The 19351-nt window shown below is 33.9% G+C and overlaps 2 protein-coding genes across 8 annotated transcripts; both read left to right on the top strand.

Moving 5' to 3' along the window:
* Positions 1-1777: 1777 nt before the first annotated feature.
* LOC128193349 (disease resistance protein RPV1-like) lies at positions 1778-7330 on the top strand. Of its 4 annotated transcripts, none has more exons than XM_052876607.1 (6): positions 1982-2587; positions 2710-3331; positions 3773-4880; positions 4978-5033; positions 5213-5274; positions 5354-5518. In XM_052876607.1, the coding sequence occupies exons 2-6, from the start codon at positions 2796-2798 to the stop codon at positions 5377-5379; spliced, it is 1788 nt and encodes a 595-aa protein (XP_052732567.1). In that variant the 5' UTR covers positions 1982-2587; positions 2710-2795; the 3' UTR covers positions 5380-5518. The 4 variants fall into 4 exon arrangements, with proteins under 4 accessions (XP_052732566.1, XP_052732567.1, XP_052732565.1 ...); XM_052876605.1 differs by adding an exon at positions 7208-7330 and having other exon boundaries at positions 1988-2587; positions 4978-5274; positions 5354-6526; XM_052876606.1 differs by lacking the exon at positions 1982-2587 and adding an exon at positions 1778-1902 and having other exon boundaries at positions 4978-5274; positions 5354-6626.
* LOC108330137 (disease resistance protein RPV1) lies at positions 6775-11278 on the top strand. Of its 4 annotated transcripts, none has more exons than XM_052876610.1 (5): positions 6775-7627; positions 7979-9086; positions 9180-9485; positions 9574-10594; positions 11090-11278. In XM_052876610.1, the coding sequence occupies exons 1-4, from the start codon at positions 7161-7163 to the stop codon at positions 10552-10554; spliced, it is 2862 nt and encodes a 953-aa protein (XP_052732570.1). In that variant the 5' UTR covers positions 6775-7160; the 3' UTR covers positions 10555-10594; positions 11090-11278. The 4 variants fall into 4 exon arrangements, with proteins under 4 accessions (XP_052732570.1, XP_052732568.1, XP_052732569.1 ...); XM_052876608.1 differs by having other exon boundaries at positions 11042-11278; XM_052876609.1 differs by having other exon boundaries at positions 11022-11278.
* The last annotated feature ends 8073 nt before the right edge of the window (positions 11279-19351 follow it).

The raw sequence follows: 19351 nt of genomic DNA, 5'->3' as shown, positions 1-19351 counted from the left end.
CTACTGTCGTATGACGTGAGAGACACAAAACGACGTTAAACATGTTATTTTCTACTGCTAATCTCATTACACATCTGCACCACACCACCTTCGATATTATCTTATGTGTATCAATTTTCATTTTGTAAATAATTTGTTAACGGTTAAAAAAAATAGTGTCATGAAATATTAAATAGTTTGTGGGGTATATTCAATTTTATAAATAATTATAAAGTATTACATATGAATGGTATAATTAGAATCCATAACCCCAAAAGGCAAAATAATAAGTGAAGAAATTCAATAGATAAATGAAAAAAGAGATTCAATTAAAATAATGGACTGGATACTCCACAAACATTCTACATCACATCTACTGGGAAATTGAACTAATAATTATCACAAAAGATGGCATAAAGAATAAAGAATAAGAGAATACTGATTTTTCTTTCTCTTTTGTATTCTTATCCATCCTGCAAAGTAATGACAATAATTGGTTCAATTTGAATTTCAAAGTGCTAGTTAAAAGTGTATGTATAAAGAAGACTAACAATTCAAAACATCCCTTTTCACTACGAAACAAAGTTTTTACGACAACATTATCCATATGGTATAGTGATACTTATTAGATAAATTGAGGCTAAAATGATTGTGACTTTCAGTAAATTTTAATTAATAATTTGTTCAAATGAGTATTTTATATAGTATATTATACTAAGATTTTTCTCTGCTTTAATTTTTTCTTCTACCTCCATACTATTTTGAAAATGATTTCCTGCTGACAAATTTATCTGCTGGCCTTTTGACCCTTTAATTACTAAACAAAAAAGTTTACATTTTAAGAAAAGTAATTTTAGTAACTTCCTATTTTTTTACAAAAAAAATTAAACAACTTTTTAAAAGAATTCAAATTTTAAAATGTTTTGGAAAACTCCTTTTAGAACACATTTTATATCATTTTGGAAAGCTTGTTTTAGAAAATCTCATTCAAAAAACTTGTTTGAGAAATTTTATTTTGAAAATCTTATTTTGAAATGCATTTTATGTGTTCCAAAAGGCTTTTCCAAAAATCGTAGAAATTTTATTTAGATTTTTTTTTTCTGGAAATTCTGTTCCAAGAATCCTGTTCTGGAAATTCCATCAAACTTATTTTAAAAATTTTCTAGAACAAGTAGTCCATAAGTCACGCTTTTAGGAAGAGTAGAATGGCCATTTTAAAAATCATGAGGGTGCACCTAGAAATTTTGGGGGTTCAAGAAGGAAAAGTCAAAGTCAAAATATATATTACACCTCCTGAAACACGAATCCGGATACTAAATTCCCACTACTGACCCAAATTCCCGAAGCCTATATTTTGGTGATGGGTTTCAGTAAAAAACCGAACCTGTTTCAAGCAGGCTATACTGTGTTGTCTACGTAATATCTTTCGGCCTTTTCCTTACACCCCAACAATTTTCTTTACACCCCTCCATTTTGAAAATGATATTTTATTTATCATAAAAGCAACTTCTAGATTATCCATTCTCTCGATCTTTTGAATAAGTTTTCTAGAATTTCCAGAATTTAATTTTTAAAATCGGATTTCAATAATGAAAATTTTAGAATAAAAGTTCAGGACAAAAATTTTAGAGTCCACGAAATGCATTTTGAAACAAGCTTTTCAGACAAGATTTCTAGAATATACTTTCCAAAATGTAAATAATACTTTTCAAAATAATATTTCTAGAATGAATTTTCCAGAGTAAACCCTTTAAAATACAAAAAATGCGTTCTGGAAAGAGCTTTTTAGAATAAGTCTTTTTCTGCAATGTGTTCTCTAATTCTTCTTTTTCTTCCTCTACAACGATGGTAATTATGACAATGGTGTGTGGAGTAGCAGCCTTGCTGGTTTAACAAACTTCTTCACGTAAGGGAAAAAGAATGGTATGCAAGAATGAAAATTATAAAATCATGTTACTAAATAACAGATTTTTCAGTCTTCAGAAACATGCTTAGTTTTGAATCAAACTATATACTCAAAAGACAATAGTATGCAAGACCACTTAAAACTACCAAGATCATAACATGGAATACGACGCTACACGAAGTGATGATTGTGTCAATTTCCCAGAAAAGTTAGGCATATTATTATTGCTAGTTTGCATGTTTATCGATGCATGGGTCTTGTGCTACCTCGATTTTTTCATGGGAGTAGCAAAGAGAGAAGCTTTTTCCTTCACCATCACCTTCTTTACTACTTGCTTAAACACAGAATTGCTTACGCTTTTATCATTTAGTTTATTCCTTTTGAGTATCTTATTTCAGGAGTGTTATATTTCTCTCTTTATTACGCATTCAGAAAAGCGCACTATACTTGTGAATGTTTAAGAATTTGGCTGTCATTGTAAAGTGTTTAGTCACTGTGTTAGAATAACTTTTAAGCTGTAAAGGTAAAACAGCATCTGCTTTTTTCTTCATTACTGAAAATCCTTAAGTGGAATTGCTTCATAAACTGTAAGGCTCACTGAAAGGTACTCCATCAATCGTTCGTTTTCGGTCAAAAGAAAAGGAATAAAACAAGAACGAAGGCTTAATTTGCACGCTTCCTAATCCTGAAGAATTAAAGCTGGTATTCATGCATTTGTCATATGATATCTTCTTCATTTCTCATTTCAACTTGTTATCAACTTAACTTCTGTCTTAGTTATAATAAAATCTCTGATTTTTCCCTATGTTTCTAACTTTCTTCAGGTTTCAGTTGCCTTGAAGCTCAAGCATTTTCCCGTGTAAAGATAAATAAAAGACCCAGTTTTGCAGTTGTACCAATCCAATCAAATATGTTGAATTTCTGTGGCTCTTATTCATTTATCCGGGTTTTGTTTTCCTTTGTCTCTTGGTTATTTGGAGGACTGAAAGGTGCAGAGGAAAAACCTACGACTGACAACAATGATCCTACGATTGACAACAATGATCCTAAGATCAAGCATGATGTTTTTGTTAGCTTCAGAGGCAAGGATGTCCATCGCGGCTTTCTTAGCCATTTGACTGAAGCTTTTCAAAGGAGAAACATAGATGCCTTTGTAGCTGATAACAATCTAGAGAAGGGAGAAGAAATATGGCCATCACTTGTTGAAGCAATTGAAGGATCATCCATTTCATTGGTCATATTCTCACAAAACTATGTTTCTTCTCGTTGGTGTTTAGAAGAACTCGTGACAATACTTGAATGTAGAGAGAAATATGGAACTAGTGTTTTACCTGTTTTCTACTATGTAGAACCCACATATGTACGACATCAATCCGAGGTGCAACGCTGGAGACGTGCTTTGAAATTGGCTTCTCGTTTAGCGGGAATTAACTCATCAAAATTTTCGTAAGCTCTTTCTTCCCCATAAATGTCAAATATTTTACACTTGTTATGTAGTTTATGTGCATATTATCATATCTTGGTTTGTTAAATGGAAAAAGTGATGTAATTAATCCTTGTGTTGAAAATTGTTTGCAGAAGAATGTTTATTATTCATTACTTTCAAATAAAATAATTGTAGCCAATGCAACTATGTCAGAATTCTGATGGGACTAGACCATGCTTTGTTGCTAGTGCAAAGAGTTTAGTGCTTAAGTTACATGTATACTTTAAAATATTTATAGATATATCTAACAAAAATCCCCTTTGTTTTTTAGTACTGACTATTAAAGAATCACCACAAAGAAATTTTCCTTCATGCATTTGAATCCCTCACGAAACTTCCAAACAATTATGTCAAAGACCTTGATTTTAACAGAGTGAAACTCTCTTTTGTGTGATATATAGGGGTGATGCTGAACTAGTTAAGGAAATTGTCAATGAAGTGCTCAAGAGATTGGTTAAACAGTCAATTAACACAAAAGGGCTCGTTGGAATTGATGAAAAAATTGCAGCTATAGAATCACTGATGACAGAGGAGCCAAAGCAAACCAGACTTATTGGAATTTGGGGTATGGGAGGTATTGGCAAGACAACTCTTGCAGAAGAAGTATTTAATAAACTACAATCTGAATACGAAGGTTCCTATTTTGCAGCCAGTGAAACAGATCGATCAAACAAACACGAGCTAATTTCCTTGAAGGAAAAAATGTTTTCTAAGCTATTAGGATATGATGTCAAAATCGATACACCAAATTCATTGCCCAAAGGTATTGTCAGGAGAATTGGTTGTATGAAGGTTCTTATTGTTCTTGATGGTGTGAATGAGTCCGAACAGCTGGAAAAACTGCTGGGAACTCTCGATAATTTTGGATCAGGTAGTAGAATAATTGTAACAACTAGAGATGAACAAGTGCTGAGGGCTAACAAAGCAGATAAGATATACCAGCTTAAAGAATTCAATTTTGACAAAGCCCTTGAACTTTTCCATTTGAATGCCTTTAAAACAAATGATCATGTGCAGGAATACAAAGAGCTTTCTAAAAGGGTGGTTGATTATGCCCAAGGCATTCCATTGGTTGTGAAAGTTTTGGCTGGTCTTCTTCATGGAAAAAATAAGGAAGAATGGGAAAGTATGTTGGGAAAGCTTAAGAAAATGCCTCCTAAAGAAGTTTATGAAGTAATGAAACTGAGTTATGATAGTCTAGATCGCAAAGGGAAACAAATATTTCTTGATCTTGCATGTTTCTTTCTCAGAACTCATGTAGCTGTGAATGTGGATTATCTGAAGTCTTTATTGAAAGATGATGACAGTGATAATTCTGTGGCTTTTGAGTTGGGAAGGTTGAAAGACAAAGCTCTCATAACTATATCTGATGATAATACTGTATCTATACATGATAGTTTACAAGAAATTGCGTGGGAGATTGTTCGCCAAGAGTCTGTTGAGCACCCTGGAAATCGCAGTCGGTTGTGGGAACTAAATGACATTTGTGAAGCATTGAAAAATGACAAGGTTAAAACTAAACTAGATAATGTGTCTTTGGAACAGTTTTTGGCGAGAAATGTGGCTTTTGGGGATGTTTAACTTTTTTCTTTAACATTGGTGACAGGTTAAAGAGGCTATTAGAAGTATAAGAGTTCACTTGCCAACAATTAAGGAGCAAAAGTTAGTGCCTCAAATTCTGGAAATTAATATGAGCAAACTAAAATTTCTGGAAGTTTTTGTATGTGATCGCTATGATGAACTTACTCTTCTTAAAGGGCCACAATTTTTGGCAACTGAGCTAAGATTTCTTTCTTGGTATCAATACCCTCTGAAATCATTGCCAGAGAATTTTTCTGCAGAGAAACTTGTAATATTGAAGTTGAGAAATGGCAGAATGGAAAAACTTTGGGATGGAGTGAAGGTAGGTGCCTCACTGTTATTAGTTTATGTTAATTTAGCTTGATGTGATGATATCTTAATTTTGTTTCATTATATTGCAGAATATGGTGAATTTAAAACAAGTTGACCTTAGTCGATCACAAAATTTAAAGAAGCTACCAGATCTATCAAAAGCCACAAATCTAGAAGTCCTTCTTCTTATGAGTTGTTCTTCGTTGACTAGTGTTCATCCATCTATTTTCTCTCTGCCCAAACTTGTGAAATTGGACCTTCTTTGTTGCACATCTCTCACCACACTCGGTAGCAGTTCCTCTTCATGCAACCTCAGTTTTCTCAACCTTGGTAGGTGTACCAATCTAAGGAAATTCTTGCTGATATCAGAGAATATAAAAAAGCTTAGATTAGGGAACACCATGGTGAAAGAATTACCCTCATCCATCAGCAATTTTAATCAACTGCTACACCTTGACATAAGCTTTTGCAGCAAGCTTCGAACTATTCCAAAGCTTCCCTTATCACTTGAAACTCTGAATGCCAGAGAATGCCAATCTTTGAAGACTATATTGTTTCCTTCACCGGCTGTTGAACAATTAAAGGAGAACAGGAAAGGCATTCTGTTCTGGAAATGCACGAACTTGGATAATCAGACTCTGGTGGCTATTGGGTTGAATGTTCAAATGAATGTGATGAATTATGCAAACCAGCACATATCCACACCATGTCACAATCATGTTGAACATTGTGATGATGATAATTGTGATTCTTATTCAGGTGTTTATGTGTATCCAGGAAGTAGAGTTCCAAAGTGGTTGGAATATAAGACAAGAAAGGATTCTATAATTATTGATCTCTCTTCTGCTCCACCTTCCCTTCTCATTGGCTTTATTTTCTGCTTTGTTCTTGGTAAGTACCATAACACAGATGTTGATAGATTTGAAGTGATGATCACTATTGATGGCGAGGACGAAGGTAAAAATATCAGTGTTCCGATTTACATAGATTATGGCTATGAGAAAACTGAATCAGATCACGTGTGTGTGATGTATGAACAAAGATGTTCTACCTTCTTAAACAACAGAGCCAAAAACCAAACAAGGTTTAAAATCCAGGTTACAGTGGAAGAAGCACTCTCACACAAGTTTTTGAAAGGATTTGGCGTTAGCCTTATAAACCGCTCAACATATAAAAATTTCATTCAGGAAATGCAATTGCGAGAGTCACAGTATCAATTTCGTTAAACAAATGAAATTTGGCTGTGCTTCATGTTGATCCAGGTGTTCCTTCCTGTGATATCCCATGATTTTTTTTAATCTTATATGGGTTTGGTGTATCTTAGTGTATGAGAAATTTACAGTTAGCAATTTTAGTTTCTTATGTCTCATATGTAAGTTAAACAATCTAATAGTAGTAAGTATGAGGTATGAAGTTGAGTTCTTATTGTATATACAAAATATTTTATATGTAAAAGACATTTCAATTTGAAGGACCATGTTAATATATATATATATATATATATATATATTTGGAGGAACAAGAATATTACCAGGTAGCAAGAGACAACTCAAACAAAAAAGAAGGGAACATGACGAACTGGTGTGTCAGAGATCTCTTAGGACAGTTCGGTTCATACTAAAACATATTCAATTAAAAAATAATCTACGTAGTGACTGCTATCGTACTAGTTTTAATTAACAAAGCCGCTGCTCCTCCCATTTATCAATAATTGAAAAACGCGTGGGGCCTCCATTACATTTATTCAGTGAAGCCTTCTTCCAATCCAACACCATACCCAGTTTCTCTTTGTTTGACAAATTGTATTTGTATTTGTTTGTCTCTTGTTCATTTCTCTGTGTCCTTTTCTTTTTCTCTCTGTTATTTCGAAAACTGAATGGTACAGAGAAAAATCCCATGTCAAACAACAACTCACCTCAAATAAACTATGATGTTTTTGTTAGCTTCAGGGGTGAAGATATCCGCGATGGGTTCCTTAGCCATTTGACTGAGGCTTTTGATGTGAAGAAAATAAATGCCTTCGTAGATGATAAGCTTGAGAAGGGGGAAGAACTATGGCCATCACTCGTCGAAGCAATTGAAGGATCATCCATTTCTTTGATCATATTCTCACCAGACTATGCTTCTTCTCCTTGGTGTTTGAAAGAACTTGTGAGCATACTTCAATGCAAAGAGAAATATGAGCAAACTGTCATACCTGTTTTCTACCATGTAAAACCTACAGATGTACGACATCAATCATCTGATGGTTACAGAAAAGCATTCGCTGACCATGAGAGAAAACATAACAATGAGGTTCAACTCTGGAGAGATGTCTTCGAAAAGTCTGCTTATTTATCTGGACTTGAGTCATCAAAATTTCGGTTAGCTCTTTTTCCACATAGATGATCAATGTTATCTAGTTGTCATATAGTATATATGCATAGCATGGTAGCTAAACTGCAAAATGATGTAAGCTTTTGTATGTTTATCAGTTAATACTTTTGTATGACAAAAAATTTAAGTCAATACCATTAGGCTAGAATTCTGATGAAACCAGTGCTTTGATCCATTGAATTTAGCAGTTAAGGAATCTCCACAGAGAAGGATGGAAGAAATATAAAGGAAATTTTCCATAATGCATGTTGAGAACATCTTTGCCCCAACAAATTTCCAAATGAGTTAATATTGATAGCATTGATTTTAACACATCGCCTGTATGTGGTGCTTTATAGAAATGATGCTGACCTGCTAAAAGCAATAGTGGATCTTGTGCTGAGGAGGTTTGCGAAATCCCTGGTTAACTCAAAAGGGCTTGTTGGAATTGATAAAAGAATTGCAGATGTAGAATCATTGATACACAGAGAGTCAGAGAAAACCAGTCTAATTGGACTTTGGGGTATGGGTGGTATTGGCAAGACAACCCTTGCAGAAGAAGTATATAACAAACTACGGTCTAAATATGGAGGTTGTTATTTTTTGGTCAATGTAAGAGAACAGTTAAGCAGACACGGAAAAGATTGTTTGAGGAATGAAATTTTTTCTGCGCTGTTGTTAAGAGATGTGAAAATTGACACGCCAAATTCACTGCCAGAATATATTGTTAGGAGAATTCACCGAATGAAGGTTCTCATTGTTCTTGATGATGTGAATGATTCAGATCACATAGGAGATCTTTTAGGAGCTCTTGACAATTTTGGATCAGGCAGTATCATAATTGTAACAACCAGAGATGAGCAAGTGCTTAAAGCTAATAAAGCTGATGAGATATACCATCTTAGAGAATTCACTTCGGATGAAGCTCTTGAACTTTTCAATCTGAATGCCTTTAACCAAAGTGTTCATCAAAGGCAGTACGATAAACTCTCAAAAAGGATTGTTCATTATGCCAAAGGCCTTCCACTAATTCTGAATGTTTTGGCTCATCGACTACATGGAAAGAATGAGGATGTATGGGAAAGTGAGCTAGACAAGCTTAAAAAAGTGCTTCCTACAAAAGTTTATGATGTTATAAAGCTGAGTTATGATGATTTAGATCGCAAAGAGAAACAGATTTTTCTTGATCTTGCATGTTTTCTTTGCATATCATCTGTGAAGATAACCACTGGCTATCTAAAATATTTACTGAAAGATGGTGAAAGAGATAATTCAGTGGTTGTTGCACTAGAAAGGCTTAAAGACAAAGCTCTTATAACATTTTCCAAAGATAATGTTGTAAGTATGCATGACAGTATAAAAGAAATGGCTTGGGAGATTGTTCGACAAGAGTCTCCTGAAGACCCTGGAAACCGCAGCCGGTTGTGGGATCCTGATGACATTTATGAAGCTTTTAAAAATGATAAGGTTGAAGCCTAACTAACTACATAACATCTGAATATTTTTTGTGAGAAATGTGGTTCTAAATGTTGTTTAACTTTTCTGCAATTTCGGTGACAGGTTAGTGAAGCCATCAGAAGCATACAAATTAACTTGTTAACACTGAAGGGGAAAAAGTTAGCGCCTCACATTCCTAAGATGAGCAGACTAAGGTTCGTGGAAATACATGGGGAAGAAGATGACCATGCTTACTACGGTAAATTTCGTGCTGAAGAGCAAGGGCTTCAATTTTCGGCAACTGAAATTAGATTTCTTTTTTGGAAATGTTACGCTCTAAAATCCTTGCCAGACATATTTTCTTTTGAAAAGATTGTGATATTGAAATTGGAATTGGGTAGAACGGAAAAACTTTGGGATGGAGTGCAGGTAAATATGAGTCTCATAATTCTTTGCTAATTCAGGCAACAAGAAACTGATTTAACTCTACTGACATTTTTGGTTTATTTTATTACAGAATCTGGTGAATTTAAAAGAACTTGACCTCACAGGCTCACGTAGCTTGAAAGAGCTGCCAGATTTATCAAAAGCCAAATATATTGAAGTACTGTGCCTCGGGAGTTGTTCCGGATTAACCAGGTTACCTTCATCCTTCGCCAACCATACACAATTGCTATATCTAGACATAAGCCATTGCCCGGAAATTCTAACAATACCAGAGCTTCCTCTTTCCCTAGAAACTCTATATGCTGGAAGCTGCATATCGTTAAAGACTGTATTCTTCCATTCTACGGTAGTTGAACAATCAAAGAAAAACAGAAAGCAGGTTTCGTTCGACAATTGCATGAACTTGGATGAACCTTCTCTAGAGGCTATTTGGTTGAATGCACGAATCAACGTTATGAAATTTGCATACCAACACCTATCTGCGGCAAAGCAAGATGATTTTCAAAATTACAACGATTATGACAAGAATTATGATTCTTATCAAGCCTTTTACGGGTATCCAGGAAGCAGTGTTCCAGAATGGTTGGAGTACAAGTCAAGAAAATATTCTGTAATTATAGATCTCTCTTCTGCTCCACCTTCCCCTGTATATGGCTTCATTTTGTGCTTCGTACTCCTTGGAGAACTTGATAAGCTTAAAGTTAACATCGTTATAAGTGATTGTGAGGGTAAAGGTGTAATGGACAGAGTTAGAGTGAAACTAAATTGTAAGTTTAGGAATACTTTTGTGAATAAGTGGAGCTCTTTTGAATCGCAGAAAGTGGTTGTGATGTACGACCAAAAATGTTCCAACTTCCTAAACAACATAGCTAAGAGTCTCACAAGGTTTAAAATCATGGTTAGAACGGCGACTAAAGACGATGGCAGCTTTTATAGTAAGAGGATTATGGTTGGATTAAGTGGATTCGGGGTGAGCATAATAAGAACATCGACATATAGCAGTTACATGCAACAAATGGAATTGTGTGACTCAATGTACCACTTACGTTGAACAACTGCAATCAGTTGTATTTCATTCTTCCCAATCTCAGGTATTTACTTCATTTCCTTTGGGATGAAATTTTGTTCTAAGAAGTTTTAGTTGGACTTTTATTTTCTGAAAAACCTGTGATGTCAAAACCTGTTATAGCACTGACATATGTTATAACTTTAAAATTTGTAAACACGTTTTCAAAACAAATGTTATCGAATACTGTGGTTTTATTGAGTTAATTTTTCTAAGATCTTATTTTACTTGGAACGTGAATGAATAAATATCAGATGTATTCATAGTAAATGTAAAAACATTTTATATAATATTGTATTTTTATTGTATCAATTTTAGAAGCATCTTATTTTACTTGTAATGTCAAAATGTTTACCAAAATAAATTTAATAAAGTAGTAAATTTTCGATATGGTATAGAACAAAGATTTAGCCAAGGACTATTTGAGGCATTCAAACTTATGTATTCAACAGTTTCCATTTTCTGTTATCAGCTGAAAACTCCAACTAATGAAGGCTGTGTACCTTCCCCTGCTTGTCAGACTGCAGAGACCATTGGCTATATCTTGCAGGTGCAAGTGCAAGTCCAGAGAATACACGAAGTCAATTTTACTTTTTTTTTTGTATAATTTTGTTAAAAGTATATTGAGACTTGTGCATGTATGTTGTGTTAGTAATGGTTGTAGTTACTTATCTGTTACAACTAAATATTCATGTTAATTGCATTTTTATATGTACTTTTCTCCTTTAGGATGAACATTAGATGGAGATGGTGTTATTGCTACAGAAACAAATTCATGACCATTTGGATATAAGATCCTATACGTATAAGAAAAACAAGCAACATTGATTCCTCCAATAAGCTAAAATAATAATCCAGTCTGAAGAGACTATAATCATGGCCTACTTCTAGTTTAGACCAGAATAAAACTATATTAGAAAGTCTCTAAACAAAATTTTGAGAATATGTACTCAATCATACTGTTGATGATTGATATTCCACATGTGATATCGGTATCTAACACTCAATAAACTGAAGTTTATGATGAACTTTAGTCATAAACTTTAGTTACAGTACATTGTGAATAGAACATAGAATAAGAAGATAACTTGAGACTCATGCTTTCTGTTTTGATTATCTTTTAGTTATTTATGCAGTAAATTTAAAGTAACTTTTAACTTACAAATGTAAAAAATCGCATAAATACTCGTAACTACTCTTAATATGTTTTGAATATGTATTCAATATTTACAAACACTTATCACATCACATTATTCAATACATAGATATTGTATGATAGTCTAAAAACGAGTCAAAATAAAAAGTAATAGTATTGAGAATCATAAAAGTCCTTAAGGACCCATAAACTATAGTAGCAAGCAATTGGAGGTATTTTCATGTATGATAAATTCATGAAAAAACAACTTATGCATAATCTATCAGCCATGGTAGGCATTGAAGTGTAAGTTTAAGTTTTATATTGATTAGAAATGAGAAAATTGAACAATATAAAAGGAAAACGACTTATAAGTTCATTGTTTTTAAGATTTCATATTAGAGATAGTATCAAATCTCTTATGTGAAGGTAACTTAGATCTCATTGATATTGTATTTTTATATTGAATCATCCTCCAAGTACTCATAGTGACATAACTATCAAGGTTTGCAATTTCTCTTTTGGTGGCTCTGTTTGTGTATGTTAACTTCTTTCCAACTTCAAAATAGAGAATGATGTATAGCTCTGGTCTAGATGCAATTAAATTGGGAGAGTTAGGATTTATTATTAAAACATGGTGCCAACACATGTTTACAAGCAATAAGCACTAGATTCTGTACCTGCTTTATTAGTAGTTTTTATTTTATTTGCAAGGCATGTATGAAGTAAATAGACATGATAAACAGATGGCTCTCAGTAGGAAATAGAGTAAATGTTGTTGTTCTTCCATATTTATTTAATATTTTGCATTTTGCATCATGTTCAAAAGTAATTAAACTCCATCCTTGTGAGAATAATTGTAAATACTCAATCTTATGTATTTCTTTTTACTAATAAATTTCCATTTCTATATTTCCTGATCATCTACTTCTGAATCTAATTATATTTATGGTTTGGTTATCCATGAATTTGTATTGGATTAATAATAAAATTGAAAAAATTGGTTTTGAATTTAAACTGAAATAAATATTTATAAAGGTCATGGATTTCTAGAATCTGAACTGAAGTAAATATTAATAAGGAGCTAAATTTCTGGGAATAAGGTAGCAAGAGACATCTCAAACAAAAAAGAAGGGGAACATGACAAACTGGGGTGTCCAAGATCTCTTAGGACAGTTCGGTTCATACTAAAACATATTCAATTAAAAAAAATCTACGTAGTGACGGCTCTCATACTAGTTTTAGTTAATTAACAAAGCCGCTGCACCTCCCATTTATCCATAATTGAAAAACGCGTGGGGCCTCCATTACATTTATTCAGTGAAGACTTGTTCCAATCCGACACCATACCCAGTTTCTCTTTGTTTGACAAATTGTATTTGTATTTGTTTGTCTCTTGTTCATTTTTCTGTGTCCTTTTCTTTTTCTCTCTGTTATTTCGAAAACTGAATGGTAGAGAGAAAAAACGCATGTCAAACAACAACTCACCTCAAATAAAGTACGATGTTTTTGTTAGCTTCAGGGGTGAAGATATCCGCGATGGGTTCCTTAGCCATTTGACTTAGGCTTTTGATGTGAACAAAATAAATGCCTTCGTAGATGATAAGCTTGAGAAGGGGGAAGAACTATGGCCATCACTCGTCGAAGCAATTGAAGGATCATCCATTTCTTTGATCATATTCTCACCATACTATGCTTCTTCTCCTTGGTGTTTGAAAGAACTTGTGAGCATACTTCAATGTAAAGAGAAATATGGACATACTGTGATTCCTGTTTTCTATCATGTAAAACCTACAGATGTACGACATCAATCATCAGATGGTTACAGAAAAGCATTCGCTAACCATGAGAGAAAACATAAGAATGAGGTTCAACTCTGGAGAGATGTCTTCGAAAAGTCTGCTTATTTATCTGGAATTTGTTAATAAACAGTGACTCACAAATAATTTAACTCTTCAATTCACTGGGCTACTTTTTCATTAAACTTTATCAACCTTTAAATAATTGTAAATGGACCTGGACAAAATACAAATAATAAAAACTGACAATAAAATATTAATTAACTTAAAATAAAATCTACTTAATCTATCTCTATCTTATATCAATAAAATAAAATAATATTCTCCTAAATAAAAGAAAAATCAAAACTACCTATATCTATTTTATCTCTATCAAAATCAAACCAAATATTACTAAACTCAAAACTAATAAAATAAGATTTTAATGAATTCCTAAAATTTAAGTTTATCCTAAAGTCATCAAAATTTCGGTTAGCTCTTTTTCCACATAGATGATCAATGTTATCTAGTTGTCATATAGTATATATGCATATCATGGTAGCTAAATGGAAAAATGATGTAAGCTTTTGTATGTTTATCAGTTAATACTTTTGCATGACAAATAATTTAAGCCAATACCATTAGGCTAGAATTCTGATGAAACCAGTGCTTTGTTGATCCATTGAATTTAGCAGTTAAGGAATCTCCACTGAGAAGAATGGAAGAAATATGAAAGAAATTTTCCGTAATGCATGTTGAAATCATCTACCCCCAACAAATTTCCAAATGAGTTAATATTGATAGCATTGATTTTAACACATTGTCTGTATGTGGTGCCTTATAGAAATGATGCTGACCTGCTAAAAGCAATAGTGGATCTTGTGCTGAGGAGGTTGTCGAAATCCCAGGTTAACTCAAAAGGGCTTGTTGGAATTGATAAAAGAATTGCAGATGTAGAATCATTGATACACAGAGTCAGAGAAAACCAGTCTAATTGGACTTTGGGGTATGGGTGGTATTGGCAAGACAACCCTTGCAGAAGAAGTATATAACAAACTACGGTCTAAATATGGAGGTTGTTATTTTTTGGCCAATGTAAGAGAACAGTTAAGCAGATACGGAAAAGATTGTTTGAGGAATGACATTTTTTCTGCACTGTTGTTAGGAGATTTGAAAATTGACACGCCAAATTCACTGCCAGAATATATTGTTAGGAGAATAAGTCAAATGAAGGTTCTCATTGTTCTTGATGATGTGAATGATTCAGATCGCATAGGAGAGCTGTTAGGAGGTCTTGACAATTTTGGATCAGGCAGTATCATAATTGTAACAACCAGAGATGAGCAAGTGCTTAAAGCTAATAAAGCTGATGAGATATACCATCTTAGAGAATTCACTTCGGATGAAGCTCTTGAACTTTTCAATCTGAATGCCTTCAACCAAAGTGTTCATCAAAGGCAGTACGATAAACTCTCAAAAAGGATTGTTCATTATGCCAAAGGGCTTCCACTAATTCTAAAAGTTTTGGCTCATCGACTACATGGAAAGAATGAGGATGTATGGGAGAGTGAGCTAGACAAGCTTAAAAAAGTGCCTCCTACAAAAGTTTATGATGTTATAAAGCTGAGTTATGATGATTTAGATTGCAAAGAGAAACAGATTTTTCTTGATCTTGCATGTTTTTTTTGCATATCATCTGTGAAGATAACCACTGGCTATCTAAAATATTTACTGAAAGATGGTGAAAGAGATAATTCAATGGTTGTTTCACTAGAAAGACTTAAAGATAAAGCTCTTATAACATTTTCCAAAGATAATGTTGTAAGTATGCATGACAGTATAAAAGAAATGGCTTGGGAGATTGTTCGACAAGAGTCTCCTGAAGACCCTGGAAACCGCAGCCGGTTGTGGGATCCTGATGACATTTATGAAGCTTTGAAAAATGACAAGGTTAAAGCCTAAATAAATGTATAACATCTGAATATTTTTTGTGAGGAATATGGTTTAAATGATGCTTAACTATTCTCCTATATTGGTGACAGGTTAGTGAGGCCACTAGAAGCATACAAATTGACTTGGAAACACTTAAGAAGCAGAAGTTAATGCCTCACATATTTTCTAAGATGAGCAAACTAAGATTCATGGAAATATATGGGGAAGATAAGTATAATTGCTACAGTCAACTTTTTTCTGAAGGCCTTCAATATTTGGCAACTGATTTCTTCATTGGGAATTTTACCCTCTAAAATCCTTGCCAGACAAATTTTCTGGTGAAAAGCTTGTGATATTAAAATTGGGTGGAGTGGAAAAACTTTGGGATGGAGTGAAGGTAAATATGAGTCTCACTTACAATTCTTTGCTAATTCAAGCAATAAGAAATTGATCTAACTCTAGTGACATCGTCATTTTGTTTTGTTTTATTACAGAATCTGGTGAATTTAAAGGAACTTGATCTCAGAAACTCAAGGAACTTGAAACAGCTGCCAGATTTATCAAAAGCCTCAAATATTGAAGTACTGTGCCTCACGGGTTGTTTGAGTTTAACCAGTGTGCACCCATCTGTTTTCTCTTTGACTAAACATGAGATTTTGAACCTTGATGGGTGCAAGTCCCTTACTATACTCGCAACCCATCTCCATTTATGCAGGCTCAGGTATCTCAACCTTAATGATTGTTACAATCTTACGGAGTTCACACTGACATCAGATAATATTAAACAACTGAGTTTAGAACTCACGAGAATGAAAGCACTTCCCTCATCATTTGGGCATCAACGCAAGCTTGAATTTCTTTGTGCAAGTCGTATTGAGAGGCTACCTTCATCCTTCGCCAACCATACACAACTGGATATCTGGACGTAACCTTTTGCCCGAAGCTTCTAACAATACCAGAGCTTCCTCTTTCCCTGGAAACTCTATATGCTGGAGGCTGCAATTCATTGAAGACTGAATTCTTCCATTCAACGGCAGTGGAACAAATAAAGGAAAACAGAAGACTGGTTTCGTTCGTCAATAGCATGAAGTTGGATGAACCTTCTCTAGAGGCTATTGGGTTGAATGCACGAATCAACGTGATGAAATTTGCAAACCAACACCTATCAGCGCCAAAGCAAGATGATTTTCAAAATTACAACGATTATGAAAAGAACTTTTATTCTTATCAAGCCTTTTACGGGTACCCAGGAAGCAGAGTTCCAGAATGGTTGGAGTACAAGTCAGCAAAGTATTCTGTAATTATAGATCTCTCTTCTGCTCCACCTTCCCCCGTATATGGCTTCATTTGGTGCTTTGTACTCGTTGAAACCTTTATGATCTTGAATTTAACATCGTTATAAGTGATTGTGAGGGTAAAGGTATAACGGACAGAGTTAGAATGAAACTAAATCATGAGTATGGGTCTGTTATATCGCATAAAGTGGTTGTGATGTACGACCAAAGATGTTCCGACTTCCTAAACAACATAGCCACCACAAGGTTTAAAATCATGGTTACAGGACGGCCGAGAAAAGATCTTTTAGCCCTTATTCACTTGAATGGATTTAGAGGAGAGATTGAATGAATTTGAGAGGATTTGAAGATAAATTTTTTTGTTATTTATTTGAGTCGATTTTGGAGGTAAGTGAAAGAGGATTTGAAAGTAAATTTTTTTAATCTGTCACATCAATCAAATTCTATAGTAATTTCTCACAAACTTTACTTCCAAATTCATTCTCACTTACCTCCAAAATCCACTCAAATAAACAATAAAAAATTTATCTCAAATCCTCTCAAATCTATTCAATCACTCTTCCCTAAATCCATTCAAGTGAACAAAGCCTTAGTCTGCTGTCACCGGTGTTTGCATTACGGGGAATCGGGGTGAGCATAATAAGAACATGCACATATAGCAGTTTCATGCAACAAATCAAAGAGCAAGGTGATATGGAGAGGCTAGGCTGAATGAAGGGCACGTGTGCGGTGAGCTCTTTGACCTGATACCCTTCTTCTCTCTGTAATTTCTGGACCCTTCATCTGAACCTTTTCTTCTTTTGCTAGGTGGCTGATACTGATTGCTATCCTGGAAGTTCGCATCCATTATGATTGTTGCATGCAGTTGCTCATCTTCCCCTACATGCATTGCCATATCTGTCCACTGTTTTGTTGGGTACAAACAAAGTCCCACATCGAATAAAATAAGAGATGAATATGGATTTATATATACATAACATATTTCCATTGTTAAAAGGTTTTTTGGAGTGGTACCAAAATCAAATCTATGAGGGTTTGGCCCAAAGTAAATAATATTTTATCTCTATGGAAATATCTATGTATATGTGAGTGTGTTTAACCTCAAAGATAAATCTTTGGCCAGTTTTCTGAAAAAGGAATTGTCATATGTTGACATTTTCTGGTATAGGACCACTGGGGTGGAAATTTTGGTCAATCAACTCACAAAACTAATAGCATGCTGCATGCAACCTTTTGTTAGGAATCCAGTGCGGTGAGGAAGTAAAACATTATATAAAGGTGAAAAATTCATTAATCCAACCTCTTTCTCAATTCTACTCAATCAAGAACATTCCGATTCAACTTACAATTGTTCTAGGCACAATGAACATGTTCCACAATAACCATTCAACATAAATTAATTAATTTACTTCTTTTAACTTAGAAGGCATACAGAACACAAATCTGCTGAGAGATATGATCACAACTCAGAGCATAAGGGTTGAAATCAAAATCCAATCATATCACGACCCAAACATATATAATAATAATAATAATAATATTTAAAACATACAAATATCTTATAAAAATTCAAGCTATTTAATATTGAATGATGCATTGCTTAATAGATTGAGTATATTATCACTATGCAAATAAATGTCAAATAATACTAATGTATTTTAACTTGTGCAGACCAACCAATAAGTTTCACGGAGCAAATGTTTATAAAAATTAAGGTCATCAAAACCAATTTTAAGCAACTTTGATGAAAATATGAAACAGTTAGAATCGCTCATCTTCTGATTCCAAGCGTTGAAAGCATTAACTATTCTGCAGGGTAAGGCCACTAATAACAGAGATTAAACAAAAATAAAATGAAATTCCCTGAGTTAATTTATAATCAATGATAACTTTAATAGTGCCCGTAAATGCATTCAGCCTCCTCCCCTTTATTTTTTCATTACCAATACGCTTATTCATATGTTTACAGTTTCTCTTCTGGCATGACATTGTATTCGCTCTATATTTGTTTTTCTCTATTTTGACGAAGTAAACTCACGATTCAATAGAAGCTTTTTCATACTATTTATTTTTACAATCGTGATCTTGATAGCTGCTGTTTTCTTGTATTTAGTGTTTAAGTTCTGCCAGAAAGGTAGCTTAATGATAAATTAGCCCCAATACCCAAGGCACCCGGCAGGAAGGTAGGGGATTGAGTTGCCAAATTAGTGGTGTCTTTCTAAAAAAAAGTGCAAAGGAAACAAAATTTGATATGGTTATATGCACGATTAAAGTTCTTCCCTTGACTGCTTTTCATAGTAACCAAATTTGCTTTTGACTGAGGCATTATGAGGATTCCATTCCTACATTTTTGTCCTCTTTTGGGGACACCATGCACTGCACCATTGCCTCATCTCAGTTTTTCAAATTCATGATCTGGACCTTGACTTTTTAGAGTTTGTTTATGAAAGAAGATCAAAAGTACCAGCTAGCAACTTTTTCAAAACATTAATTAGTCACCCCCCATGGATAAAGGTAGACGTATCTTCAAACCGTTTGAAAATTTGGTGGCATTTATTTCATTCCCTAGAACTGCATTTTTTTTTCTGGAATTAGTGTTTCCAAATAACATGAAAAAAGTCTTTTTTGAGACCAAGTCAAAG

The sequence above is a fragment of the Vigna angularis genome, chromosome 4 (assembly GCF_016808095.1).
Source record: "Vigna angularis cultivar LongXiaoDou No.4 chromosome 4, ASM1680809v1, whole genome shotgun sequence".
Taxonomy (NCBI): Eukaryota; Viridiplantae; Streptophyta; class Magnoliopsida; order Fabales; family Fabaceae; genus Vigna; species Vigna angularis.
This window is presented reverse-complemented; position numbering and strand designations above follow the sequence as displayed.

Coding starts and splice junctions, on each gene's coding strand:
- LOC128193349 (XM_052876605.1), top strand. CDS start 2,796: ATGTTGAATTTCTGTGGCTCTTATTCATTTATCCGGGTTTTGTTTTCC. Junction 3,332..3,772: donor ATTAACTCATCAAAATTTTC/GTAAGCTCTTTC, acceptor TGTGATATATAG/GGGTGATGCTGAACTAGTTA. Junction 4,881..4,977: donor AAGCATTGAAAAATGACAAG/GTTAAAACTAAA, acceptor CATTGGTGACAG/GTTAAAGAGGCTATTAGAAG.
- LOC108330137 (XM_052876610.1), top strand. CDS start 7,161: ATGTCAAACAACAACTCACCTCAAATAAACTATGATGTTTTTGTTAGC. Junction 7,628..7,978: donor CTTGAGTCATCAAAATTTCG/GTTAGCTCTTTT, acceptor GGTGCTTTATAG/AAATGATGCTGACCTGCTAA. Junction 9,087..9,179: donor AAGCTTTTAAAAATGATAAG/GTTGAAGCCTAA, acceptor TTTCGGTGACAG/GTTAGTGAAGCCATCAGAAG.